Below are 23,305 nucleotides of genomic sequence, written 5' to 3'. Positions count from 1 at the left end.
CTCACATTTACGTTTGAAAAATACCTTAATTGAACTCTATATATTTAATTCAATAACATATTTTTTACATACCATGTGTATAATGAGCTTTAGTTCATAATTATTTCAACAATATTTAGTAAGTATCTAAAACCGTAAACTAATACCACGACGCGAATAAGCGAGTCTACTAACACTAATATAATTTTACAAGTAGATTTTTTTTGTACAAAATAATTCTTATGTTACGATGTTCATATTTCTTTGTATCAGATTGGATACGACAATGTTGACGATGCTGAATGCAAATACGTATGATATGTGTAGTTATACATATATTTAAGAATATCAAAGACAAATAAATAATATGTAAAATGTGATTATTATAATTATCTAAATGTTAAGTGACCCATAGGTTATCTAGTTTAGAGTTATAAAGCTACAAACATTATTCTTTAGTTTTAGTTAGTTTCTGATTCTGATTTATTGTGTTTCTTGACACGATGGCAAAGGATCTTATTATCTTAGCATATTCCGGTGGATTAGACACTAGTTGTATTTTGAAATGGTAAAAATTTTACCCAGTTTTACTATGTTATTAATTTTTGCATGTTTCCTAATTAAATATAATTTACAATAGATGCAAAAATTTGTTCATTAAAATCAAAATTAATAACTATCTGGTCTAGTAGAGTCTAATAAATCACTTATTGCATTCTTCACCCAGATTAACGGATTTAACCATAATTTTAGGTTGATTCAAAAGAATTACGATGTTGTGTGTTACATGGCTGATATTGGTCAGAATGAAGACTTCGAGAAAGCCAGCCAAAAGGCAAAGCTTATCGGAGCTAAAGATGTAAGTACATAATTCAATTTCAGAGAATGGCGTATGTTATATTTAACGATCAATGTATTTTTTGAGTAGAAAATTAACAATGTTAATTTTTTATTGATAACGTTTATTGTTACTATTTAGGTGATCGTTGAAGATTTGCGGAAAGAATTTGTTACTAACTACATGTTACCTGGCATACAAATGGGCTTAGTTTATGAAAGCCGGTATTATTTAGGTACCTCTTTAGCGCGTCCATGCATTTCCGTTGGAATAGTTAATGCTGCTAAAAAATTAGGTGCCAAGTAAGTATTTACATATTTTTCATTATTGAAATTTCATGTATTGTTCTCGGAATAGAGTAATTAAATTTGCTTTTAAAACTACTGTGATATAACTCCTAATATAAGCCGACACTAACACTATCTTATTTTAGGTACATTTCACATGGAGCTACAGGCAAAGGGAACGACCAAGTTCGTTTTGAGCTTAGTGTTTATTCATTATGGCCAGAAGGAAAGGTTATTATTTATTACTTTTGAAACATTTAATTTAATTCCCCTTTTGATTTAGCGGATCTAGCTTATACATCTGCGAATCCCGAGTAACTGGGTTCGCAGCCCGAGTCAAGCCAGTGAAAGTGTTGGATTTTGGTTAAAAATTAAACTTTCCATAATCAATTAACAATGTTCCGGTGCCGTCTAATAGAGATCCTAAAACTAAAGCCTCGGGTATCTCTCCATCCAGTAGTGTCCAACTGCCGACCAATAAGTAATGAATAAAGGAACAATAAGTATCTTTATTTCTCGTAGAGTTCAACTTTTTCAAAATTTCGGCAGGAGAACATTTTAGTGTAATCGTTTATTTGTAGTAATTTTTATTTTACCGCAATAGGTGATTGCTCCATGGCGTCTACCGGAGTTCTTTAATAGATTTCAAGGACGACCCGACCTCATTGAATATGCCAAACAACAAAACATACCTGTTGCAGCCACACCTAAAGCTCCTTGGTCTACAGATGAAAACATAATGCACATCAGGTGAAATCTTCTTCTAATAATCTTAATCTTCAGATTTACGATCACTTTACGCTTATATGCTATAATAATATATGTTTTAATTTTTATAAGTTACGAATCAGGGGTATTGGAAGATCCTGGTGCTATACCTCCAACTGGAATTTATAAAATGACTCGTGACCTCCAAGAAGCAGATGATTATCCTTGTACCATCGATATTTCGTTTGAAAAAGGTTTGTAACGCAATTAAACTCAATAGGTAGTATGATTATTAAAACATTTAGATATCAAGTAAAATAAATACAAATCGATAGCCTAATAAAATACGTGGCAGAAGAGCAGCAGCAAAATTTAGATAGATTACTAAAAAGGAATATATGTAAAATGTTTTTTTATCTTTCTATTTTGCAATATACAACGCCTGGTACAGATTTATCATCAGCGGTATGGCAGTTTATTTTACTTACTATAAGGCATATTTCAGGTTTGCCAATATCTGTTAAAATTCCAAGCGGACAAGAAAAGGCACTGGTTGTATCAGATCCACTAGCGTTAGTCGAGACATTGAATAAAATTGGTGGACAACATGGCGTTGGTCGCATTGATATAGTAGAAAATCGTTTCTTGGGCCTCAAGGTAATATACTTAACATAGTAAAAATTTTTTTTAATTTTGTTTGACAATTTTGCCAATGGAGTCAGCAATCTATAAAAAGTCAACATTGGCTAACAAAATCATTGTTTTACGGAATTTTGCAAAGGTCATTTTTTATCATGTTATTGTACAATTTATTATCAGCGACGTTGACTCAAAACAATCGTACCTACCTTACATCTACATATTTAACATTTTTTTCTATGTACCTAGTCCATGTTTATGACTCGCCATTTGCTGCTGCGTCAGATACTAACGTACCTATTTATACTTTTTAGATGGTAAATTATTTCGTGTAATTTACTTTTTAAAGTTTTAACGCTCTGTCTTCTTATTATTCTAATCATATAATAATTATATTACTGAAATTATTGTTTATCTATAAAACTTTAAAATAATTCAGTAGCCCATCAAGAGCAAAAATCAACATTAACAGCCTGTAAATTTCTAACTGCTGGGCTAAGGCCTCCTTTCCCTTTGAGGAGAAGGTTTGAAGCATATTCCATCACGCTGCTCCAATCCCCACTAATAAACAGGTAACAACGTCTCCCGACTTAGCCGATGCTAACAATAACAGGCCAACCGCATGTTTCTCAGTTTCATAAGCCAGCATTCGATATTGATCACGCGTGGGCTGTTTACTTACTTATTTAGATGTTTCGAATTTTCAGTCAAGAGGACTCTATGAAACCCCGGCAGGAACTATACTGCATGTTGCTCATTTGGATTTAGAAGCATACGCGCTCGACAAGGAAGTTTTTAGGTAATTATAAATATTCCGAGCTATAATTTTTGATTTGATTTGTTTTTTTTATTTGTATCTAACGTATCTGTTAGATTTACGTCATATAAACATGAGCACTATTCCAATTTAGAAGTTATTAACACTCTAATTTTTACTTCCTAAGTACTGATAACAATTTTCCAGGCATTGAAAAGGCAATTTTCTAGCGAATTCATAAAGAATTTTATAGACTATTCACGATCTCGACCAATAATATCGCGTCAATTCAATGTCAAACTCATTTATTTTGTCTTTACTACTCCTCTGGTTATAACATAATGTAAATGTATCGAAATATATAATTTTTCTCATTTATTTCAAAAGGTAACTTATAAATTAAATGAATAAATATACCTAAATTGAACAATAATTACAGACTTAAAAAGTATCTCCAAGATAAAATGGCTGACTTTGTGTATAATGGCTTTTGGTTTTCACCTGAAGCGACGTATACAAGAAAATGCTTGGAATTATCGCAAGACTCTGTCAACGGCACGGTAACGTTACAGATTTTCAAAGGGAACGGTAAGTAAACTAGAAATCATGGTACATACCTATGTTTATATAATTTTCCATTTAGTTAGAGTTATTACACATCATACTCCCAAATTCTTATATCAATAAGCTCATAAACATATATTTAGATGCCTATACTTATTTCTTCTTTCCAGTTGCTGTACTCGCCAGAATAAGCAGTACAAGTTTATACAATAAGGACTTAGTTTCTATGGATGTTGCTGGAGGATTTTCTCCAGAAGATAGCACTGGCTTTATCAATATCAACGCAGTCAGGCTTAAAGAATATGCACGATACTCTGCTGTTACAAAGCTTTAAAACGAATATCTATACTAACTGCGTTTGTTCAAATATAAATATATAGATAGTATAATTTTTTTTTTGAGTTGTACTCATACAAGGAATCGATATAGTACTTACTTAGCTTAACGAACCAAATAGAGACCTATCGATTAAAGTCATTATAATTTCGCAATTCTTCAGATAAGGTGCTTACGGAAAATAAATATAAAAAATCAGACGTTGAATTAACAAAAAAATATTTAACCTAAGGCCAAATTGGCATCAAAAAAGCACGGTGTGCTCAGCAAGGCAAGACAGTATTTCACGTCGACCCATCGTCTAAGTCTATACAAGGCGCAAATAAGGCCTCACATGGAATACTGCTCTCACCTCTGGGCGGGTGCTCCCCAGTACCAGCTCCTTCCATTTGACCGTATCCAACGTAGAGCGGCTCGAATTATCGACGATCAAGCCCTTTCCGATCCGCTTGATCCTTTGGCTTTGCGTAGAGATGTTGGATCGCTCTGCATCTTCTACAGAATTTATCACGGGGAATGTTCCGAGGAATTGTTCGGATTAATCCCGGCTGCTGAATTTCACCTTCGGACATCTCGTCAAAATTCCAAATATCACCCGCACCACCTAGATGTCCGAAAATCCACAACAGCGCGATTTTTAAGACATTTTCTGCCTCGCACAACCACTCTGTGGAACCAGCTTTCGCCGGCGGTTTTTCCGAACCGATACGACTTGGGAACCTTCAAGAAAAGAGCGTACTCTTTCCTGAAAGGCTGGCAACGCACCTGCAAGCCCCCCGGTGTTGCAGATGTCCATGGGCGGTGATAGTCACTTTCCATCAGGTGAGCCTCCTGCTCGTTTGCCACGTTTTGACATAAAAAAATAAATAAATAAATAAAAAAATATCCTTAACGGACGTAATAGAGACCTATCAACTTAGGTCATTATTGTTTTGTGCATTTCATCAGGTGAGATTCCAATTTCGCAGTGGTTGACCCGGTGGAACTATCTTGAGAAGTTAGCATAGGCTCGGATATATGTCACCAGTTAATAAAGACATACACACATATATTTGCGAGAAAACGATACGATTACGCTCTAAGATATCTATTTTAAAAGTTTCCAAAATATGATCAAGGATTCATATGTCTAGATGTTTTAAGTCAATTATCATTTGCTAAAAACAAATGTTTTAAATATTAATACATAAAATATTAATTATATTTTAAGCAGTACCAAATTTAATTATCATATCAAATTATCTAGTTAGTTCCATTTTCGACTACTAACTCATTAAATTCCTCTCCTACCGTTGCTGAATCATTATTAAAAAACAATGTGGAAGAATGTAATATTAGCTTTAAATTTAATACAGTATATGTAAGTGATGTAATAAGTTCCTTTGGATCACTAGATATTAAGAAAACAGCCGATCTGTGGGGGATCTCTGTTAAGGTAGTCAATTCAATAATTGATGTAATCACACCCTACCGTGTCACTATATTTAATAATTGTGTCCTTAGTGGCGTGTTTCCTGACCTCATGAAACATAGTAGAGTGTTACCAATATTAAAGTCAGGTAGTACATCAGACCCCAACAACTATAGGCCCATCTCTGTACTACCAACTCTTAGCAAGATCTTTGAAAAGATATTACTAAATCAAATGCTAGTACATTTTAACAAGAACAAATTGCTACACAAGAAACAATTTGAATTTACAAGGGGTCGCCCAACAAGTGACGTTGGGGTTGAGCTCGTTAAAAATATTTAAAAGGCCTGGGAGGAGTCACAGGATGCCTTAGGGATATTTTGTGATTTATCTAAGGCCTTTGATTGTGTGCAACACGAAACTTTGGTCAGGAAGCTACGTCATTATGGAATTAGGGACACTGAATCAGTCTTCTGATTTCGTATCTGAGCAATCGGATTCAGAGAGTTGATGTAAATGGAAAGAGATCTCCCGGGTCTCCACTTACTGTGGGGGTCAAGGTCAGGGATCAATTCTTGGACCAATTCTCTTCCTTGTTTATATAAATGATCTGCCACATCTCCTAGGTGATAAACTCGAGATAGTATTGTTTGCTGATGATACTTCTTTAATTTTTAAAATAAAAAGACGTCTTTCAATATATGACGATGTGAACAATACTCTCTATGAAATAGTAAATTGGTTTAGTGTTAATAATTTAATGTTAAATAGTAAAAAGACTAAATGTATTAAATTCACTACTGTCAGATGTGTCAAACGAGTGTACGTTTAAACGGGGAAGCATTAGATATTTTAGAATCAACAGAGTTCCTTGGTATGACAATAGACTCTAAGCTCCAATGGGGCCCCCATATAAATAAATTGTCGAATAGACTCGGCTCTGCAGCCTATGTGGAAAAAAAAATTAGACTTTTGACTGATGTGGATACGGCTGGCCTTGTGTACTTCAGTTATTTCCACAGTATAATGTCGTATAGCATCCTATTCTGGGGTAAAGTAATTAAAATAATGACTGTCGCTTCTCAATTTGTTTTTGATAATGTTATGTATGTACGCAAAAACATAAATGATTTTCCCAGAAATTGTAACGTACATTCTATTAACACTAGGAACAAGAATAAACTTGTTACTCCTAGTACCCAATTACACAGGGTTCGTAACTCTTTTTTGGGGCAATGTATACGTTTTTAAAACAGGATCCCAGAAAACGTTCAAAATTATTCAATTATAAATTTCAAAAGAATCGTTAAAGAGCGTTTGTGTGCTAACGGATATTACAACATTAATTACTTTTTAGTTGACACACCACCACACACCTTGGGAATGAAATGATCGCCTCCAGGCTGTTTCAAATAACTAAAATATAATTATTATTGTACATGCAAAATGATAAAAAAAAAAAATCCCGCTGAGTTTCTTTCGCCGGTTTTTCTCAGGTCCGAGGTGCTAAATTCCGAACCGGTGGTAGATTTTTGGTAGATTTTTGACTATCAATAAGACTTTTGACTTTGAGTCTATCTACAGTATTGTTACGTGTCGATTCTATCGATAGTATCGGTAGCTCCCCATAAGCAATACTATTTGTAATACCGATAGTATTGCAAAAAAACATTATTTTTAACCTAAACCTACCGATACTATCGATAGTGTAGAAGGTTTTGTGCTATCGATAACAGCCAGTGATTTTTCGATAGTATTACTTTCTCAAGATAAGTCCTTTAGTAGGCCAAGTAAAGACACTATATTTAAAAAAGTTTAATTAAATTTAGCGCTGGTAAAGAGTATAAGATATATACATTTTATTCAACGAAAAAGTTTTAAATCTGTGGTACTTACTTACTTGTGGTGTGGTGTTAGGTGAACCAATATAAGTTACACTGTTGCTGCTGTCAATATTATTTTTTCGATTTATCAAAAAACTTTAAAGTACACACTCAAGTTTAAAAATTATAGAGCTATCAATACTATTCATAGTATTAATCAAAACGATACTATCGATATCCTAAATAAATTTCAAGGTCAGGTATAAAAATAGGTCGATAGTCAAACTATCGATAGTGCTGGAACACTGGTGTCAAAGGTTTGTTAGTTATCCTACTTCTTATGGGCAGAGACTTGTCGTTCATCTATTTAGCAATAAAAAAATATTTTTAGCAACTAAATATATTCTAACGAATTTTCTAAATAACGATCATCCGATCGTAATTTTAAGGCATATACTGATTCTATGTGGGAACGCTTACTACTAATAATTATCAAGCACATGTATAGTATAGTTGAATAGTAGTAATTTCAAATTTTATTTATTGTATTTTCATAAAAAAAATCGGACTTAGCAGCCCAAAATGACATATCAGTTATCTGACAGTTTGAAAGTGACAGTGACAGTTTAAGATCATTTAGAAGGTTACTTTAATATTGTTTTCAAATAAAACTATTATGTATTTGATACTTCGTAAAGTTCTGAAATCTAAAAATTATAACTGATTTCAATATTACTATTCATTAACTTTTGAATTGCAGTAATTCGTTTTTTACAATCGATTAACTTTTTATTATTATTTTTTAACTAAATTACCAAAGATGCACCGTAATTTACCACAAAACAAAGAAGCATTACTTAAATCCTACACGACTCGGCTTAAAGAAGATGTTAAAAGTATGTTAGAAAATTTTGAAGGTATGTCAAGACAGAGAACTAATTTTTTTACTAGATCATACTTTTATCTACTATGAATTGGAAAATAATTTGCCTGTCCATATATTTTCACGTTTAATTGCATGTGAAGTGATATCATAATCTATAATATTAATAGCTTAATAACCCTGGACTACCTATGACAATTTCAAGTCATGACTGATGCTGCCTTTAAGAACATGTTGTAGAATTATATTTAACAGAGCAATCGATTGTGAAAAACGCGTTTTTGCTTAATATTATTGAGACGTGATGCATAAACTCTGAAATTCATAATTAAGAGCATACAAAAGTTTATTAATTCATTCTGTACATTGCACTCATTTAAAAACTGCTTTGAAGACTAAAATATTAGAAGAACAGTGATTTTAATTGTAATTTTAAAATTACAGTTAATTAAAAAAATGCTATATAGTTTAGAAGCAAAATTGTAGTAAGCTTTTAATTTCATTGTGTCATCAGCTTATATTTTTATGCTATTAAATAATCAAATATAAGTAGATTATATTTGAGATTATTATTAAGTACTGTCTAGTATCAGACTAGAGGAAGATTCTGAATCCATTTAATTGCCTATCGCTTCAACCTTCGGTCTAAGCCTAAGTTCAAGATTAGCTAGAATTGGATAAAACATGTATATATTTAGATTTATATATTTTTAAAGTTTATTGTGACTGTCTATTGACAACTAAATGGTATAGATAAACAAACTAATGTCACTTCAAAGTGTTGTCAAATAAAACATTCTATTTACTTACAAATACACAATAACTTATAGTTTTGCTCAACTATTTGCAATTGTACACCAGACTAGCAAATAAACTCTTTCAAAATTGGCCTAATAAGTACACATTTTTGGAGAATTGATTAAATTAAAAATAAGTGTTAATTAGGTTCAATTTAATCATAAATAATTAGTGACACCCCACCTCCGCATCAACTCTTCCTTTGCTTTCCATCGCTCTTGATACATTGTAAAAGGTTGTCTAATTGCTAAGGTTTAACCAAATGTAGCTGAAACCAAAGCTTCAGTCTAATGTGGTGCTTAAGTTTAAGAATATCTTTTTTTTATTGGTTGGTTTTAAAGATTGAGACATTATTATAGTTCAAAGGTTCCCTACATTAATTTATGGTTAAGTTTGATATTTTCCAACATTTAATTTCGAGATATAATAATAAATACAACTATATTTTTTCAGAAATAATAAAACTGGCTAAAGGTGAAAATGAATCCCAACTTAACAGAATGACACAAATTGAACAGGACACTTTTGAAATGCAAGTTAGAGCTGCAAATATTGGTAAAAAAAGGACAAACTGTTAATTTTTCATCTGATTGAAAGGATTACAAAATTAATTATTTTTCTTTCTTTTCAGTTAGAGCAGGAGAGTCACTGATGAAATTAGTTTCAGATATAAAACAATATTTAATTTTGAATGATTTCCCATCTGTAAATGAAGCTATAACTCAAAATTCAAAGTTGTTTCGTACCAAACAGCAAGAATGTGATCAAAAATTGATGTCACTTCGTGATGACATAGCAGCAGACCTTTATGATTTAGAAGATGAATATTTCACAAGCATTTATAAATAATATTTATAAAGTTTTTTAAATATTGTATAGCAATAATAATCGTATATTTTTAAATATTATAAGGATTAGACAATGTCATTGTGTGTGTGGACATTTTCTATAGTAATAAAAGGAGGTATTCAATAACAATAAGGAGATATTCTTTCTCATTTTGTTCCTATTTCAATATACAATTTGTGAGGAAAAAAACATAATTTTTTAAATCAATCTATTTGATAACAGCATTTTATTGATTGAACAATAATTTAGAACACTACACTGACAAACTTCTTTTTCCTATTTTGGACTGAATAAGTAGTGTGGACCATCTTGAGGATATTGCTTAGCAGTTACAGGTCGTCCAAACTTATGATTTTCAAAGTAAAAGTATAACAGGAAACTACCTGTGATTGTACACAAAAACCATGTTAATTGAGTCAATACAGGAAGTCGAGGCCTCATGCTTATATCATAGCGATCTTCTCCAAATATTTCTGCTTGTGCATGAAACTGAAAAAAAATGTTTACTTTATTTTTAAACTGACTCCACCGTTGTTAATCATTATCTCATAATTTACTATAAAAATTTTGAAATACTTAAAATAATAAAATTTTATCCTTAATTTTTAAATTCTAGTTAACTATTATCACAGAAAAAAAAATTGTTTGCAAAATCTGTCATTATCAAACTATTTTTTACGATAAAACTTAACTGACGAAAACAAAAATTGGTCCTTAGATGATTATTAGAAAATATCTTAACTGTTTCATTAAAATTTCTTTTTAATTCCGGCGAATCATAAGGATACGATGGATCTTTTGAATCGGCACCAATATCTGGCATTTTTGGATAATCTCCATAGCACATCTCTTCAGGATATGGTTGATATTCGTCGATAGTTAAGCCATACTTTTTTGCAGCGGCTTCTCTTTCTGCTTGAGTCCTAGGATATGGACCAGGCTTGTACTGGTAGTTCCAATCTAAAAGTATTATGACGTAACGATCACATTAATATATACATTAATTTAGACCAAAAAAACTTTCAAATACAAACTTACGGTTTCTTGCAGCATTACAAAATATTCCAACAGTTTTACGCAAGGAACTTGGATTGGATATAATGGCTTTTTTAACTAAAGCCAATGCCATTTTTCACACAAATTGGCTTAACGATTATAAAATTTGTCTCGCCAACTGACAAGTAGGTAATTTGACATTGACAATTGTTTAACATTAACACAGATATAAAATATGTTTTGTGCTCATTAATTGTCATATAACATATTACTTTAAAAAAACACAAAAAGTTAGTTAGTAAAGTTTTTCACACGCAGTAAAAAAATTATATAGTATTATATTTTAACATACCTATGACAATATATGTGGTTCACTTGCGTGGTAGTTAGGTTAAGGTTTGCTTTGTACAAGTATAATAGAATATATTATATTTTACTACCACTATTTTTTAAATCTTGCAATGTCCAGCCTTGTGTCTACGTGTATCATATAGCTAAGCAATTTCATTAACCAATAACTTAAAACTGCGTGTTGTGTCGTCATCTGTCACTTGTCAAAATATTGACGAAATTGTATTTTAAGTACCATGTCATAATTGTCACCCAACAATATTAAAGTTGTGAGAACTTCAAGACTAACAATTTATATAAATGAGTTACAAGAAAAAAAATTACTAATAATTTTTATCTTATACTCTATTAATTCTTTATTATTTAAAATAAAATGATTATTGTAATAACCCGAATGGAAATGGCATAGATTGCGATCAATATTAAGAAATATTTATATGATGGGTAACGAAAACTCGCAATTAAACGGCTTAGAAATAGAAGAGAAAGCAATTGAAATAACAGATTTTTGGTCGCATTACCAGGCAACTATTAAAGACAGTTGCAGATACTTTAGTTTAAAGAGTGATGGTTCTGTTTCTGTTTTTAAAGGATTATCAGTATTAGGGCCACTCTGGACAGTGTCAACACCTTTGGAAAAGTTGTCAAATGTATGTATACTTATTTTTATAAAAAAAAAAATTTTAAGTTTTTGATTATATCTAATTTTTAAATGATTTCAGAACCTCTTAAAATACCGTCATCCATGTATAGTGAAATATCTATCAGCTTGGCAGCAAAGATCTACTTTCCATTTAGCAACAGAGTATGTCCAACCTCTAGCACATATTTTAAATTCACAAACACCTCTTCAAATTTGTATAGGACTGAATAATATTTTGCAAGCCTTAGTTTTTCTCCATGAACAAGTAAGTGGGATAACAATATGAATGATACGTGTCCTCTTACTAAAATGTTGTCTTTATTGACATAATCATTTATATATAATTCCAGGCAGGAATGTCACACAACAACATCTGCGTATCATCAGTTTATGTATCTGGAGATGGGCAATGGAAACTTGCAGGATTACAATATTTATGTACATTTGCTGAATCAAATGTTGCCTATTTAAAACATGCTAGAATACACAGGTATGTATTAACAAATGCCTGATTTTCTTTTGGGTTTGAATTGCCTAGGCATGTAGAGTGGAGAAAATAAAGTAGATTGATTAGTAAACAAGCATATCAATAGCAGTTAAGTCTTAAACAGAACAAACATAATATCATTAAAAGGTAATAATTAAGTAGACAAATAAATGATTGTTGTTGTACAATTAATACTGATTATGCTAATTTTTATAAGAGATTTAGATCAAAATATGATTTTTTGCTTTTTCTTTGATTAGCTTTGTACCTTCCATTCGACCTGCTTTCAATTTAAATTATACACACAATTACATTGTGTGACAATAATAATTTTTGTTTAACATACTAGTATATTTTAAATATTTACTCTTACTAACTTTGTCCAATATTTAGAGACATAAATTTTTTTCAAGTATTTTTATGAAAAAGAATGGAAAATGTTAAGTATACATTACAATGTATTTGAGGAGTCAGATAGAAAATTTGGATCAATACATTAATTCTCTTTACATTTTAATTCACAAAAGTATTAATAAGTATTAATTTTAGCCATACAAATTTGGAAGGGTAAATAATGAATAATTTTAGCACCCAGTGACAAACTTTTTAATAATATACTTTTATGTGGTTTAGAAAATAAATTCATCATTACCATATTAAATCCCATGACGTTAAACAATTTCAGGTATGACAAAGCTATAGACCCAAATGAAGATTCACATGAAATCACTTCCAAGGTAGATCAGTATGCCTTTGCTGTTTTAGTTGAAGATGTTTTTAAAGGCCATTGTGATGGTAAATTTTTTATAACATTTTTCTAAATCATTTATTGAACTGTATTTTTTTACATAAGAAACAAAATTATACTTTTTTTACAGATGAAGTTCCCCATTTGAAAGAATTTAAAACATACTGCAGAAATGATCTGCAGAATCCGAATCCTGAAAAAAGACCCAATTTATCAGATATACTAAAAGATAACTTTTTTAATCATGAATTCATTTCCATATATAAATTTCTTAATTTTCTACCTCTAAAAAATGAGGACGAGAGGAGAGAATTCTTCTCAAATATTTTGAGTCACCTCAAGTGTTATGATGAAGAAACTGTAGCTAAACAGCTCGGGGGATTGTTACTGTCAAGACTTACTCTCCTAGATCAAACAGCACGAAAAGATGTTTTACCATTTATATTGAAACCTAAAAATGGTATAATACTTTTACTATTTATCTATTTTATTTATGTATGTACAATAATTTATGTTTAATGTGTATATAAATTGTTCACAGATAGATTGCAAAATGGTGAATCTGCTGGATTCTTTTGTCTTAGCATATTCAAAGAACATTTAAAACCAAGATTACTTCAGTTGTTTAGTGTGAGAGATGGTCAAATTCGAATGCTATTATTGTCTCATTTCAATAAATTTGTCCATGTATTTTCCCACGAGGAGCTTGCTCGTCAAATTTTACCAGAGGTATAATTTATATACACATATTTGATCTCCATTTATCAACAGATTGTACCTGTATTTCAACCGATTTCCTTTTATTTTGGTGGCTGTTTACCACCTCAACTTTTATCTAAAAAAATGATTAAAAATTAATTTTGAAAAAAAATAATCAGAACTTGTTCTTTATTTACATAAATTATATTTTTTCCAATTTTTAAAGATGATTATCGTCAATTATTACCAGTGGTCAAACACTTATATAATAATATATATTTTCCTTTTCCAGTTACTTTTGGGTATAAAAGACACAGATGATAATCTAGTAGCTGCTACTTTAATCTGTCTCAGTGAATTAGTTCCTATATTGGGTGCTGATACAGTTGTTGGGGGAAAAAGATCAAAACTATTTACTGATGGTAGACCCAAGGGTAATTTAACAAATTCATACACAAAAATAGATAATGACTTCTATTTGGCAAACAAAGTACTTAGAGATTATCATTGCTCCCAGCCAATTTTCCCAGTTAATGCAAGTGCGCCTGCTTTTGAACAAACTATTACTTTAAATGAAAGGCCTTCTCCTGTTGGTGGTGAATCAATAGAAAATGACATAACAATAGATACTCAAAAAAATAAACTTGTGGAATCGGAAGATGACTGGGATGATTGGGATAACTCAAATCGACATTTAGTAACAATTGATAATATACAAGCTAATAACTATTATTTAAAGGAAGAAATTTCACAAGAACCACAGTTTACAGAATCAATACAACAACTTTCAATAATCGATAACGAAAAACCACCAACAAAATCTGCACTACTGGAAAAAGCTGCTCTTGATGCTAAAAGGAATATATTAGATATATCTGAGCTGGATATAAAGAATCAAAAAATAGAAATAAGCAAGCAAAAGGACGATTTTGACTTTTTCGCTGATATGATGCCAGTTATAGAAAAACAAAAAATAGTCACTATTGTAGAAAATTCGGAAAACTTTAATAAGTTAAACTTTGTACCCGATGAAGAAACAGATGAAAATGAAGGTTGGGGAGAAAATTGGAATGAATAATTTTTTCCTTGAAGGCGATGTTAATGACACAAAGCAATACTGTTTGGATTTGTGACCAGTATATTATGTATATTGTTTGTATAAATGTAAATGTATATAGAAATCATTCATAGAAATTATCATATCATATTTTACTCACATAATATAAATTTCTGCTTTTGCAATGTGAGAATCCAGTCGGATAACATAGACAAGGTGTTTCAATAAACATATAAATAATATATTGAATAAGGAATTACTCTTTAATCCTTTTTGTACCTTAATAATTTAAAGTAGTGGTTGTGTATTATGATATAATTATGTAAAGCAATACTAGAAAAAAAATACATTTTATCACAAATTTAATGAAATGCTTAATAATATTAAATACATTCGACCAATCGGAACAGAGCAATTGCAAATCTTTAATGTTAAATGTTATAACATACACATTTGTACCTATATACGCGATATCGTCTCGCCGCGCTAGGGTTGCACTTGATCTCTGGATTGCGTGATTTGGGCGCATAACGCAATGCTGCTTAAATTTTTAACATCACCAGCTAATCAGGAAATAATTGCGTTTTATTGTTTTTTTTTTTTTGTTATATTTGATGTATCACTTTCATGTTAACCACAAAATATTACAATATTTAATAAAAAATTGTAATTTAGCTATGTAAGTATAACAAGATGGCTTGGCCAAATAAATTTGACATTAATTGTCTTTAAAGTCAATGTTTTATTTAAAATGCATGGAATAATACTTAAATATCTAAGGAATACTGACACATTCCAAATCAAAACAATCTATAACAACAACTAAGATAAAAGTTTTTATCTACAATACTAGTCTGCTTATAGAAATAAAAATTACAAAATATATGGGTTACAACGAAAAATATCAGGAAGATATTCATTTTGACTAGAAATTAATAGACTACATTGATTGTTAGTGCAAACTTAACAATTTTAATATCTTTGGCAAAAACTCACATCTAATTTATATAAATGTCTTTGATATGGAGCAAATTATATACATATAAATATATAACATAAGGGCACAATTAATATTTCTTAAATGGCTATTTTCTTTTGTTTTACTAAATCCTTAGAACTGTCATTGAAGACTTCGATCATTTGTTCACGAGCCATATCAGAAAGAGCCTCTAAATCATTTCTTGTCATTCCCTTTGTAGGAATAGGTGGCAAAGTAGTTATAATTACCTTTCCTAAAAAATAATGTAAATTTAGCTAAAAATAATTTAAAAAAAAAAAAAAATATATTTTATGTACCTGGTTCAAAAGTTTTAGTCTCATTATCAAGAAAATAGTACTGGCTAAAAACAACAGGCATGATTGGAATTTGAGCATCAATTGCAAGGTAAAACGCTCCTTTTTTGAAAGGCTGTATGCTGCCTTTATTAAAGCGCGCTCCTTCGGGAAAGACCCACAGCTTTGTCTAAAAATTAATTATTATTATTAAAATTTTATTTTCGATAATATTTTATGAAGTTAAAATCGTTTACCTTATCTGCTATTACTCTTTCAGTAGCTTCTCTCATAAGTTGCCGAGCTTTCGCAGTTCTGAGGCGATCAATGAAAACTAATCCTGAGAGCCAGGCACCGAATCCAAATGCACCCGCAAACATTAATGGCCTTTTAGCGACAACGGTGCATCGCTTCATACGAGGCCACATTTCGAACATACCTACATAAGTTAAGTGAAATAATATATATATATATATATATAATAATAATATTTTTTATAAAATATTACACACCTAAAATATCTAATGAACTTTGGTGATTAGAAATCACGATGTAACATTGTTCATTATCCCAGTGTTCCAATCCCTTCAACTCCCACTCTATTCCAACAATATGAGAAGCATAACGGCAAAACCGAGAGGCCACGCTGTAAAACAAGAAAATATTTCAAGTCGCTTAGTAAAATAAGACAGCAGAAAATAATCAATATCTTACATTAGATTTGTAACATCACGGGGATATAACAGCACTACGGGCAATAATATTGTACACGTTATTAATACATAAACATAATATAAGAAAAACTTCAAGTAATATCGAAAAACATTGCTTTTTTCATATAAAAACGGCAAGGTAAATATAAAACCCGCCAAAAATAATTCAGGATATGAATAGGAGGAAGCCATAACGAACCATAGACAAAAAGAGAAAAAAATAAAAGAAAATAGTGTTACTATCCTATCAATTTACAATAATTAACCTATATTTTTAATTACTTGTATATGATATATTTAATATGTAATTAAGAAACAATTTAATAGTTTCTATTTTATAAATATTTTGTACACTTCAAAAAATATATAATTGTGCGAATGCTAAAAGAATATTTTGCTTATTTTTCTTTTTTTTATCTAACAGTGATTAAATTGTGGACCTGTAAATTTATATTTAATAATAATGTTTATTTCATTGTTTCATAGAACATTTTATTTTAAAATAAAAATTATTTAAATAATTCATAAAACAAATATTTTTCTATGTCAACACCACTTAGTATATAGTCTGTTTAGAATATGCCACAGAAAAAGTCTTTTTCGTAGGTTACCGTTTGGGACGTAACCTATTTGCCGGATTGTGATTAAAATAATAAAATGGTGAGCCTAGTGATTTAAATATAATCAAAAGTGTATTGTGCTATAAGAGAGTTCCTTATTTTATTATATATTTTAATATTTTAGGCTGAGATTAGTGAAATAAATCTCGATAGTTCTTCAGATGTCGTGTCCTAAAGAGCCCTATTTTCTCCTATTTATTGCTTATTATTATATAAATAGGTTTGCAAGTAATCTTAGATTAGGTAAAAATAAATTATATTTATAAGGATAAACTAGAATAACGATGGATTACTACTATAACCTAAATGATGAAAAAACGACACATGCGCGTCATCTGATATTGTCGAAGATACATATTCGATAGGCTTTACCATGTTTTATGTGTATAGCCATATCAGTATGTTTTCTGAAGCAATAACTATGATTATAAAGTGTCTCTGATTTTCTCACTTAAAACTTAAAGATTTTTCTTTTAGTACAATTTTTATAGCTTTGTTTTCATTAGGGTTTCGTGAAAGTGGTGAAGAACAAGCAGTACTTTAAGCGTTACCAAGTCAAGTTCAAGAGGCGTCGTGAAGGAAAAACTGATTACTATGCACGTAAACGCCTTGTCGTGCAGGTATGATCAACCATTTATCTAAAATTTACATTATTTATTGGTTATCAATTAACTTTGTTAAATGCATATACTTTTGTTTTAGGATAAGAATAAATACAATACGCCTAAATATCGTCTGATCGTCCGTCTTTCGAACAAAGATGTGACATGTCAAGTTGCCTATTCTAGAATTGAAGGGGACCACATTGTTTGTGCTGCCTACTCACACGAATTACCGAACTATGGTATCAAAGTAAGTTATGTTTCTTTTATTAGTAACTATCTGTAAATGTCCTATTGCTGGACTAAATCGATTTTTCTTATTGAAGAAAGGTTAGGAGATTATTTGATTAGGCTGCTCTGATGCGGATTAGTGAATACACGTGTGGCAAAACATTTGACGCATGTATGTTTTCTTGTGATGTTTAGTGATGAGATGTATTATAAACACAAATTAGATACAGTGGTGCTGGTCTGGGTTTGAATCGGCAATAATTGCTTAAGATTCACATGCTCTAACCACTGGGCCAATTTGGTTCTTTTATTGATTAATTATCAAATTTAATTAATCAAATGATGGAAATTTAATCTAACCATAGAAAAAAATATTTGTTTATGATGATTTTGAACGGGCGGTCTGAAGCAATGTACAAATGCAATCCCCATGTTGATATATGTTCAATACTGATAAAATCAAATGTACAGATTAAACTATCAAACATTACTTTTATTATTATTTAATGAGAACATTTTGTAGGTTGGCCTTACCAACTATGCCGCTGCTTACTGCACTGGTCTTTTGTTAGCCAGACGCTTACTACAAAGGCTGGGCCTTGACTCTTTGTATGCTGGAGCTACAGAAGTTACTGGTGATGAATACAACGTTGAACCTGTAGACAATGGTCCTAGTGCATTCAGGTACTTTTTTTCTGTATTATCTAGTATAGAAATAATTATATTAATCTGTTGTGTAATTGTTGCAAATAAGCAATTGTTTTTATGATGATATATTACGGGCGGACAGACAGCATACCATAAGGGACAAATGCAAAATGTTGAATTGTAATTTTCTGAAAGTGTTCTTCTATTTAGTTATAATTTTACTCTTAAAATTTATTTTTTTTAACAATGTTTGTTAACTTTTTAGATGTTACTTAGATGTTGGTCTCGCACGTACTACCACTGGTGCCCGTGTGTTTGGAGCTATGAAGGGTGCAGTAGACGGTGGTCTCAATGTTCCTCATTCCATCAAGAGATTCCCTGGCTATGATGCAGAAGCTAAAAAATTCAATGCTGAAGTACACAGGTAAAATAATTTTATATAATTTTTAAAATGTAGCAAAGTGGCTCCTTTCATCCTTCGATAAATAGAATATCTATTAATTGAACAGCCTTAAAGGAGCAAAATTATGTGTATGACTATTGGTTGTCAAATAAAGTATCATATAGCTTTTTTGAACCAGTTTTACTGACACTTAAAGTAAATATACAAATACTTTCAAACAATAAATAAGTTTGCTTATGTTGAATTATCTGTAACATTAATAACAACTTACAGGGCTCACATCTTTGGTCTTCATGTAGCAGAATACATGCGTAATCTTGAACAGGAAGATGAAGATTCCTACAAGAGACAGTTTGGCAAATACATTAAACTTGGTGTTGCTGCTGATGCTGTAAGTTTATTTCCTTATTTTCAGACGTCCAACCAAATTACTGCCTAGTTTTATATTAAAGTAGTGTCGAAGTTGGACAAAATTAATGCAAATTGTTGATTTCTTCTTTAAAGCCACATGTTTCAAAGATGACAGCAATTCAGCAACAATTAAATTACAAATCTGTATCTGTTAAATTAAGTTTATTAAGTTGCTGCTACTAATTTACTATATAAATGGGTGTTAATATTTCTTAACAAAATAAAAAAGAAACACAAAATTTAATACAATTACTCTTATTTACTCATATGTTAAATAAAACCAAGATGAATACTTTAAATTGTTTAACCTTTTGTTAATTATGATTAATATTTTGTTAGATCGAATCCCTGTACAAGAGTGCTCATGCAGCAATCCGTGCAGACCCATCTCATAAGAAGAAGGAAGCTAAGAAAGATCCTGCCAAACAAAAACGCTGGAACAAACGCAAGCTTACCTTAGCTGAGAGGAAGAACAGAATCAAGCAAAAGAAAGAGTCCTTCATCAAGAGGTTGCAAGCAGAAGCTTAAAGGCTCAAAAATAAAGCCATTTATAATACAAGACTGTATATTATTTAACCACAAATACATATGTACATACATATTTTTTATTTCTTCTATAAAAAATCTAAATTCTATAACCACTATAAATACTATATTTAAATACATTGATGAATAAATTTACTTTATAATAAATGATGGTGCAATAGCCTGTTTGTACACAAATTGATACTATACCAGTACCTATAATTATTAAAAGTTTAGATATAGAATAAGAGGGTGCAAGGTAGCTTGTACCCCTTTTTTATACAATAAAACCTTAAGTTGACTATGTTACCTTCAGCTTTATGTAAAAGCATTTGTAGAGGTACCGCTCTAACAAACCACTCGATTGATACTATCGATAGTATTGCAAACTTTGTCAATAGTATTGCTTTCTATCGATAGCATCGCCGTTATCAATAGTATTGCTAATGGAGAGCTATCGATAGTATTGGTCAACACGATACTATCGATATCCTGAATAGTTTTCGAGGTCAACTATCGATAGTTCTGCAACACAGCTTTGCAGCGATTAAGTTTTATTTATATCATGTTAGAGTTAACCCTTTAAGTCCAGTATAAAGAAATATCTCGTTTTGGTCCCGAGTTCCTAAAGTCCACGAAGTTCCTAATTAACATCAACAATAAGCAGTCAATTCTTGTAATTTCGCTGTTTATTTTAGATATGATTCTCCTTTACTTGAAAACGTTATAATTTTAATCGTTTGCTAAATCCGACAACTCTTCGTGTTCATGTCACAGTGTAATAAAAGAAAACCAACTTAACCTGAACACGTGTACCCTGACTTTTATTAATTTAGTCTCTGGTTGATCGATAATCTGCGCTCTTGTTCACAATTCATATCACAATAATAGTCAAGTCAAACAATTTTGAATTTGTAAATGTAAATATTGTGTTGGTCTTTTCACCTTAGGTGATTTGTATATTTTCTCTTTAATTATAAAACAACAAAAATGATGTATTTATAATTATACTTTTAAAAAATTTGATAATTAAGCATAAGAAAATACTTATGACTTATGGAGTACCATACCAAATATATATATTTAATAATAATATAGCTGAATTTTTTAAGTTTTATTAAATTTACATATAAGAGCACATTTTGATGGATATTATTAATTATTTGCTCGAAACTGAAAACACAAATATCTGTCGAATATGTTTAGGAAACGCGACACATGCAAAATATTTATTTTCCGAAGAAGAAGAGTCGAAAAATATATTAAACAAGATATACAGTTGTTTTCAATTAAGCTTAAATTATGATAAATACTTTCCCATAGTTATTTGTGAGATTTGTATAGAAGAATTAAATGTCGCATATAGTTTTCGTCAAAAATGTATTACCTTTGAAAAAAGATTCTCATTATTTTATCAACAAGTGACAGAAAAAAGTAATTTAAATAATCAAAAAGTTGAAACTGAAGACATAAAAGACTTAACCATTATCGAGGGTCCAATTTCACTGCCAGATAAATATAAGGATGCTCAAATAAAACCATCAGGTATCACAATATTTATATGAAAGTGTAAAGTTTAAATACTATTTAATTATGTTCTTATAGTGGATTACATTAGATATTATGATTTTTTAATAATCACAGTTATAATATTTTTTGTTGTTAATAATTTTGTTTAAGATACAAACATCCAACATAATGAAATAAATATTACCATTCAAGAGAAGAGGTTACATATATGTTCAATCTGCAATAAAATACTCAAAACAAGCACATCATTACTAAAGCATAAATATTCAATGCATCAAAAGAGAAAACATCTAGGCAAAGTCACGGGATTTGGAGTTGATCGCCGATATCATTGTCCTAAATGTTTATATAGTACACCTCACAGTCAAACTTTGGTAAATCACATGAGAAGACACAATGGAGATCGCCCATATCACTGTGAGTGTGGCAAGAGCTTTACTCAATCTTCGAGTTTAACTGCTCATCGTAAAACTCACACTAACATTGCAGATTATACTTGTGCAATATGTGGAAAACAGTTTAAACATGCTTTTTCACTCAAAAAGCATTTAGATGTTCACCAAACAGGAAAATATTCATGTGATATATGCCATAAAGAATTGAAATCCAGACAATCCTTACAAGACCACATGTATCGCCACTATAACATTCGAAATTACAACTGTGAAGATTGTGGTGATACCTTTGTAACTTGCTCTGAACTACTTAACCACAAAAAAAGACATAGCAGTATTAAAAAAGTTGAGTGCCATTTATGTGGTTACAAAACACATACAAAAAAGAATTTAATTATCCATCTTAAGAGGTAAGAAAAAAATTGTATTTATTAAATGAAATTCAATTTCATTCACAATCCAAAGTAATCTCTTATTTAATTTATGAACTACTCATAACCCTTTTATATATGAAAAGAAATTTGAGCATTAAGGGCCTTAATATTATCATATTATATTTATTAACTGATTGATGATCAAACTTCATTATTAATTGGTAAATAAATAATTATTATAATGTCTTTAATAACCATAAACACCAAATACTATTTCAATCCAAACAAGTCAAGATAGTACAGTACTTAAAGCTTGACATTTTTTGTTGCACTTAACAATATCATTTATTTATGAAAAATTATTTAATTTCAGACACGCTGGAGATAAATCCTACAAATGCGATAATTGTCACATGTCTTTTTTTACTAATGGTGACCTGCAGAGACACAAACGTGTCCACACAAGAGATAAGCCTTTCCCCTGCCCTTCTTGTGCTCAAAGGTTTACACATAGTACTAGTCTGAACAAGCATATGAAAGCTGTACATGGTATAGACTGCAAATGGGCAGATATTAAGTCCAAACAAACTCAAAAAGAAAACTTAACTCTGGAAAATTAAAGATAAATTTTTTTGAAGAGCAAATTAAAAGCAAAAATGTTCCTTATTATTTTATTTACCAAAACATGTCTCTTCTACAACTACACAATATTATTATTTAATTGTCTA

At 30.5% G+C, this 23,305-nt stretch overlaps 7 protein-coding genes across 7 annotated transcripts; 5 read left to right on the top strand and 2 right to left on the bottom strand.

Moving 5' to 3' along the window:
* The first annotated feature begins 436 nt into the window (after positions 1-436).
* Positions 437-4,156, top strand: LOC125070940 (argininosuccinate synthase). The gene is made up of 10 exons (XM_047680968.1): positions 437-547; positions 733-838; positions 959-1,119; positions 1,251-1,335; positions 1,709-1,854; positions 1,945-2,066; positions 2,318-2,469; positions 3,159-3,250; positions 3,648-3,796; positions 3,943-4,156. Exons 1-10 carry the CDS (start codon positions 483-485, stop codon positions 4,104-4,106), a joined length of 1,242 nt encoding a protein of 413 aa, XP_047536924.1. The 5' UTR covers positions 437-482; the 3' UTR covers positions 4,107-4,156.
* Positions 4,157-7,949: 3,793 nt separating this feature from the next.
* LOC125074585 (mediator of RNA polymerase II transcription subunit 22) lies at positions 7,950-9,998 on the top strand. The gene is made up of 3 exons (XM_047685938.1): positions 7,950-8,259; positions 9,477-9,578; positions 9,655-9,998. The coding sequence occupies exons 1-3, from the start codon at positions 8,163-8,165 to the stop codon at positions 9,870-9,872; spliced, it is 417 nt and encodes a 138-aa protein (XP_047541894.1). The 5' UTR covers positions 7,950-8,162; the 3' UTR covers positions 9,873-9,998.
* On the bottom strand, positions 9,991-11,068 carry LOC125074579 (NADH dehydrogenase [ubiquinone] 1 beta subcomplex subunit 8, mitochondrial). Its single transcript, XM_047685927.1, has 3 exons — positions 10,911-11,068; positions 10,615-10,832; positions 9,991-10,361 (listed from the first exon to the last, which is right to left on the bottom strand). Exons 1-3 carry the CDS (start codon positions 10,999-11,001, stop codon positions 10,149-10,151), a joined length of 522 nt encoding a protein of 173 aa, XP_047541883.1. The 5' UTR covers positions 11,002-11,068; the 3' UTR covers positions 9,991-10,148.
* Positions 11,069-11,437: 369 nt separating this feature from the next.
* On the top strand, positions 11,438-15,269 carry LOC125072801 (protein-associating with the carboxyl-terminal domain of ezrin). Its single transcript, XM_047683499.1, has 7 exons — positions 11,438-11,869; positions 11,942-12,127; positions 12,213-12,352; positions 13,035-13,144; positions 13,228-13,557; positions 13,639-13,826; positions 14,089-15,269. The coding sequence occupies exons 1-7, from the start codon at positions 11,657-11,659 to the stop codon at positions 14,872-14,874; spliced, it is 1,953 nt and encodes a 650-aa protein (XP_047539455.1). The 5' UTR covers positions 11,438-11,656; the 3' UTR covers positions 14,875-15,269.
* Positions 15,270-15,409: 140 nt separating this feature from the next.
* On the bottom strand, positions 15,410-17,052 carry LOC125072811 (1-acyl-sn-glycerol-3-phosphate acyltransferase alpha). The gene is made up of 5 exons (XM_047683511.1): positions 16,840-17,052; positions 16,638-16,771; positions 16,383-16,564; positions 16,150-16,315; positions 15,410-16,085 (listed from the first exon to the last, which is right to left on the bottom strand). The coding sequence occupies exons 1-5, from the start codon at positions 17,028-17,030 to the stop codon at positions 15,931-15,933; spliced, it is 828 nt and encodes a 275-aa protein (XP_047539467.1). The 5' UTR covers positions 17,031-17,052; the 3' UTR covers positions 15,410-15,930.
* Positions 17,053-17,356: 304 nt separating this feature from the next.
* On the top strand, positions 17,357-20,312 carry LOC125073728 (60S ribosomal protein L5). The gene is made up of 7 exons (XM_047684730.1): positions 17,357-17,498; positions 17,965-18,078; positions 18,161-18,310; positions 18,815-18,975; positions 19,205-19,363; positions 19,616-19,733; positions 20,093-20,312. Exons 1-7 carry the CDS (start codon positions 17,496-17,498, stop codon positions 20,279-20,281), a joined length of 894 nt encoding a protein of 297 aa, XP_047540686.1. The 5' UTR covers positions 17,357-17,495; the 3' UTR covers positions 20,282-20,312.
* A 588-nt stretch (positions 20,313-20,900) lies between these two features.
* Positions 20,901-23,238, top strand: LOC125074190 (zinc finger protein 436-like). Its single transcript, XM_047685442.1, has 3 exons — positions 20,901-21,823; positions 21,959-22,613; positions 22,951-23,238. The coding sequence occupies exons 1-3, from the start codon at positions 21,424-21,426 to the stop codon at positions 23,195-23,197; spliced, it is 1,302 nt and encodes a 433-aa protein (XP_047541398.1). The 5' UTR covers positions 20,901-21,423; the 3' UTR covers positions 23,198-23,238.
* Positions 23,239-23,305: the final 67 nt, after the last annotated feature.

This window comes from Vanessa atalanta, chromosome 2, assembly GCF_905147765.1.
Source record: "Vanessa atalanta chromosome 2, ilVanAtal1.2, whole genome shotgun sequence".
In the NCBI taxonomy this organism is placed as follows: Eukaryota; Metazoa; Arthropoda; class Insecta; order Lepidoptera; family Nymphalidae; genus Vanessa; species Vanessa atalanta.
Note: the sequence above shows the minus strand (reverse complement) of the source record. Positions and strands in the feature narration are given on the sequence as shown.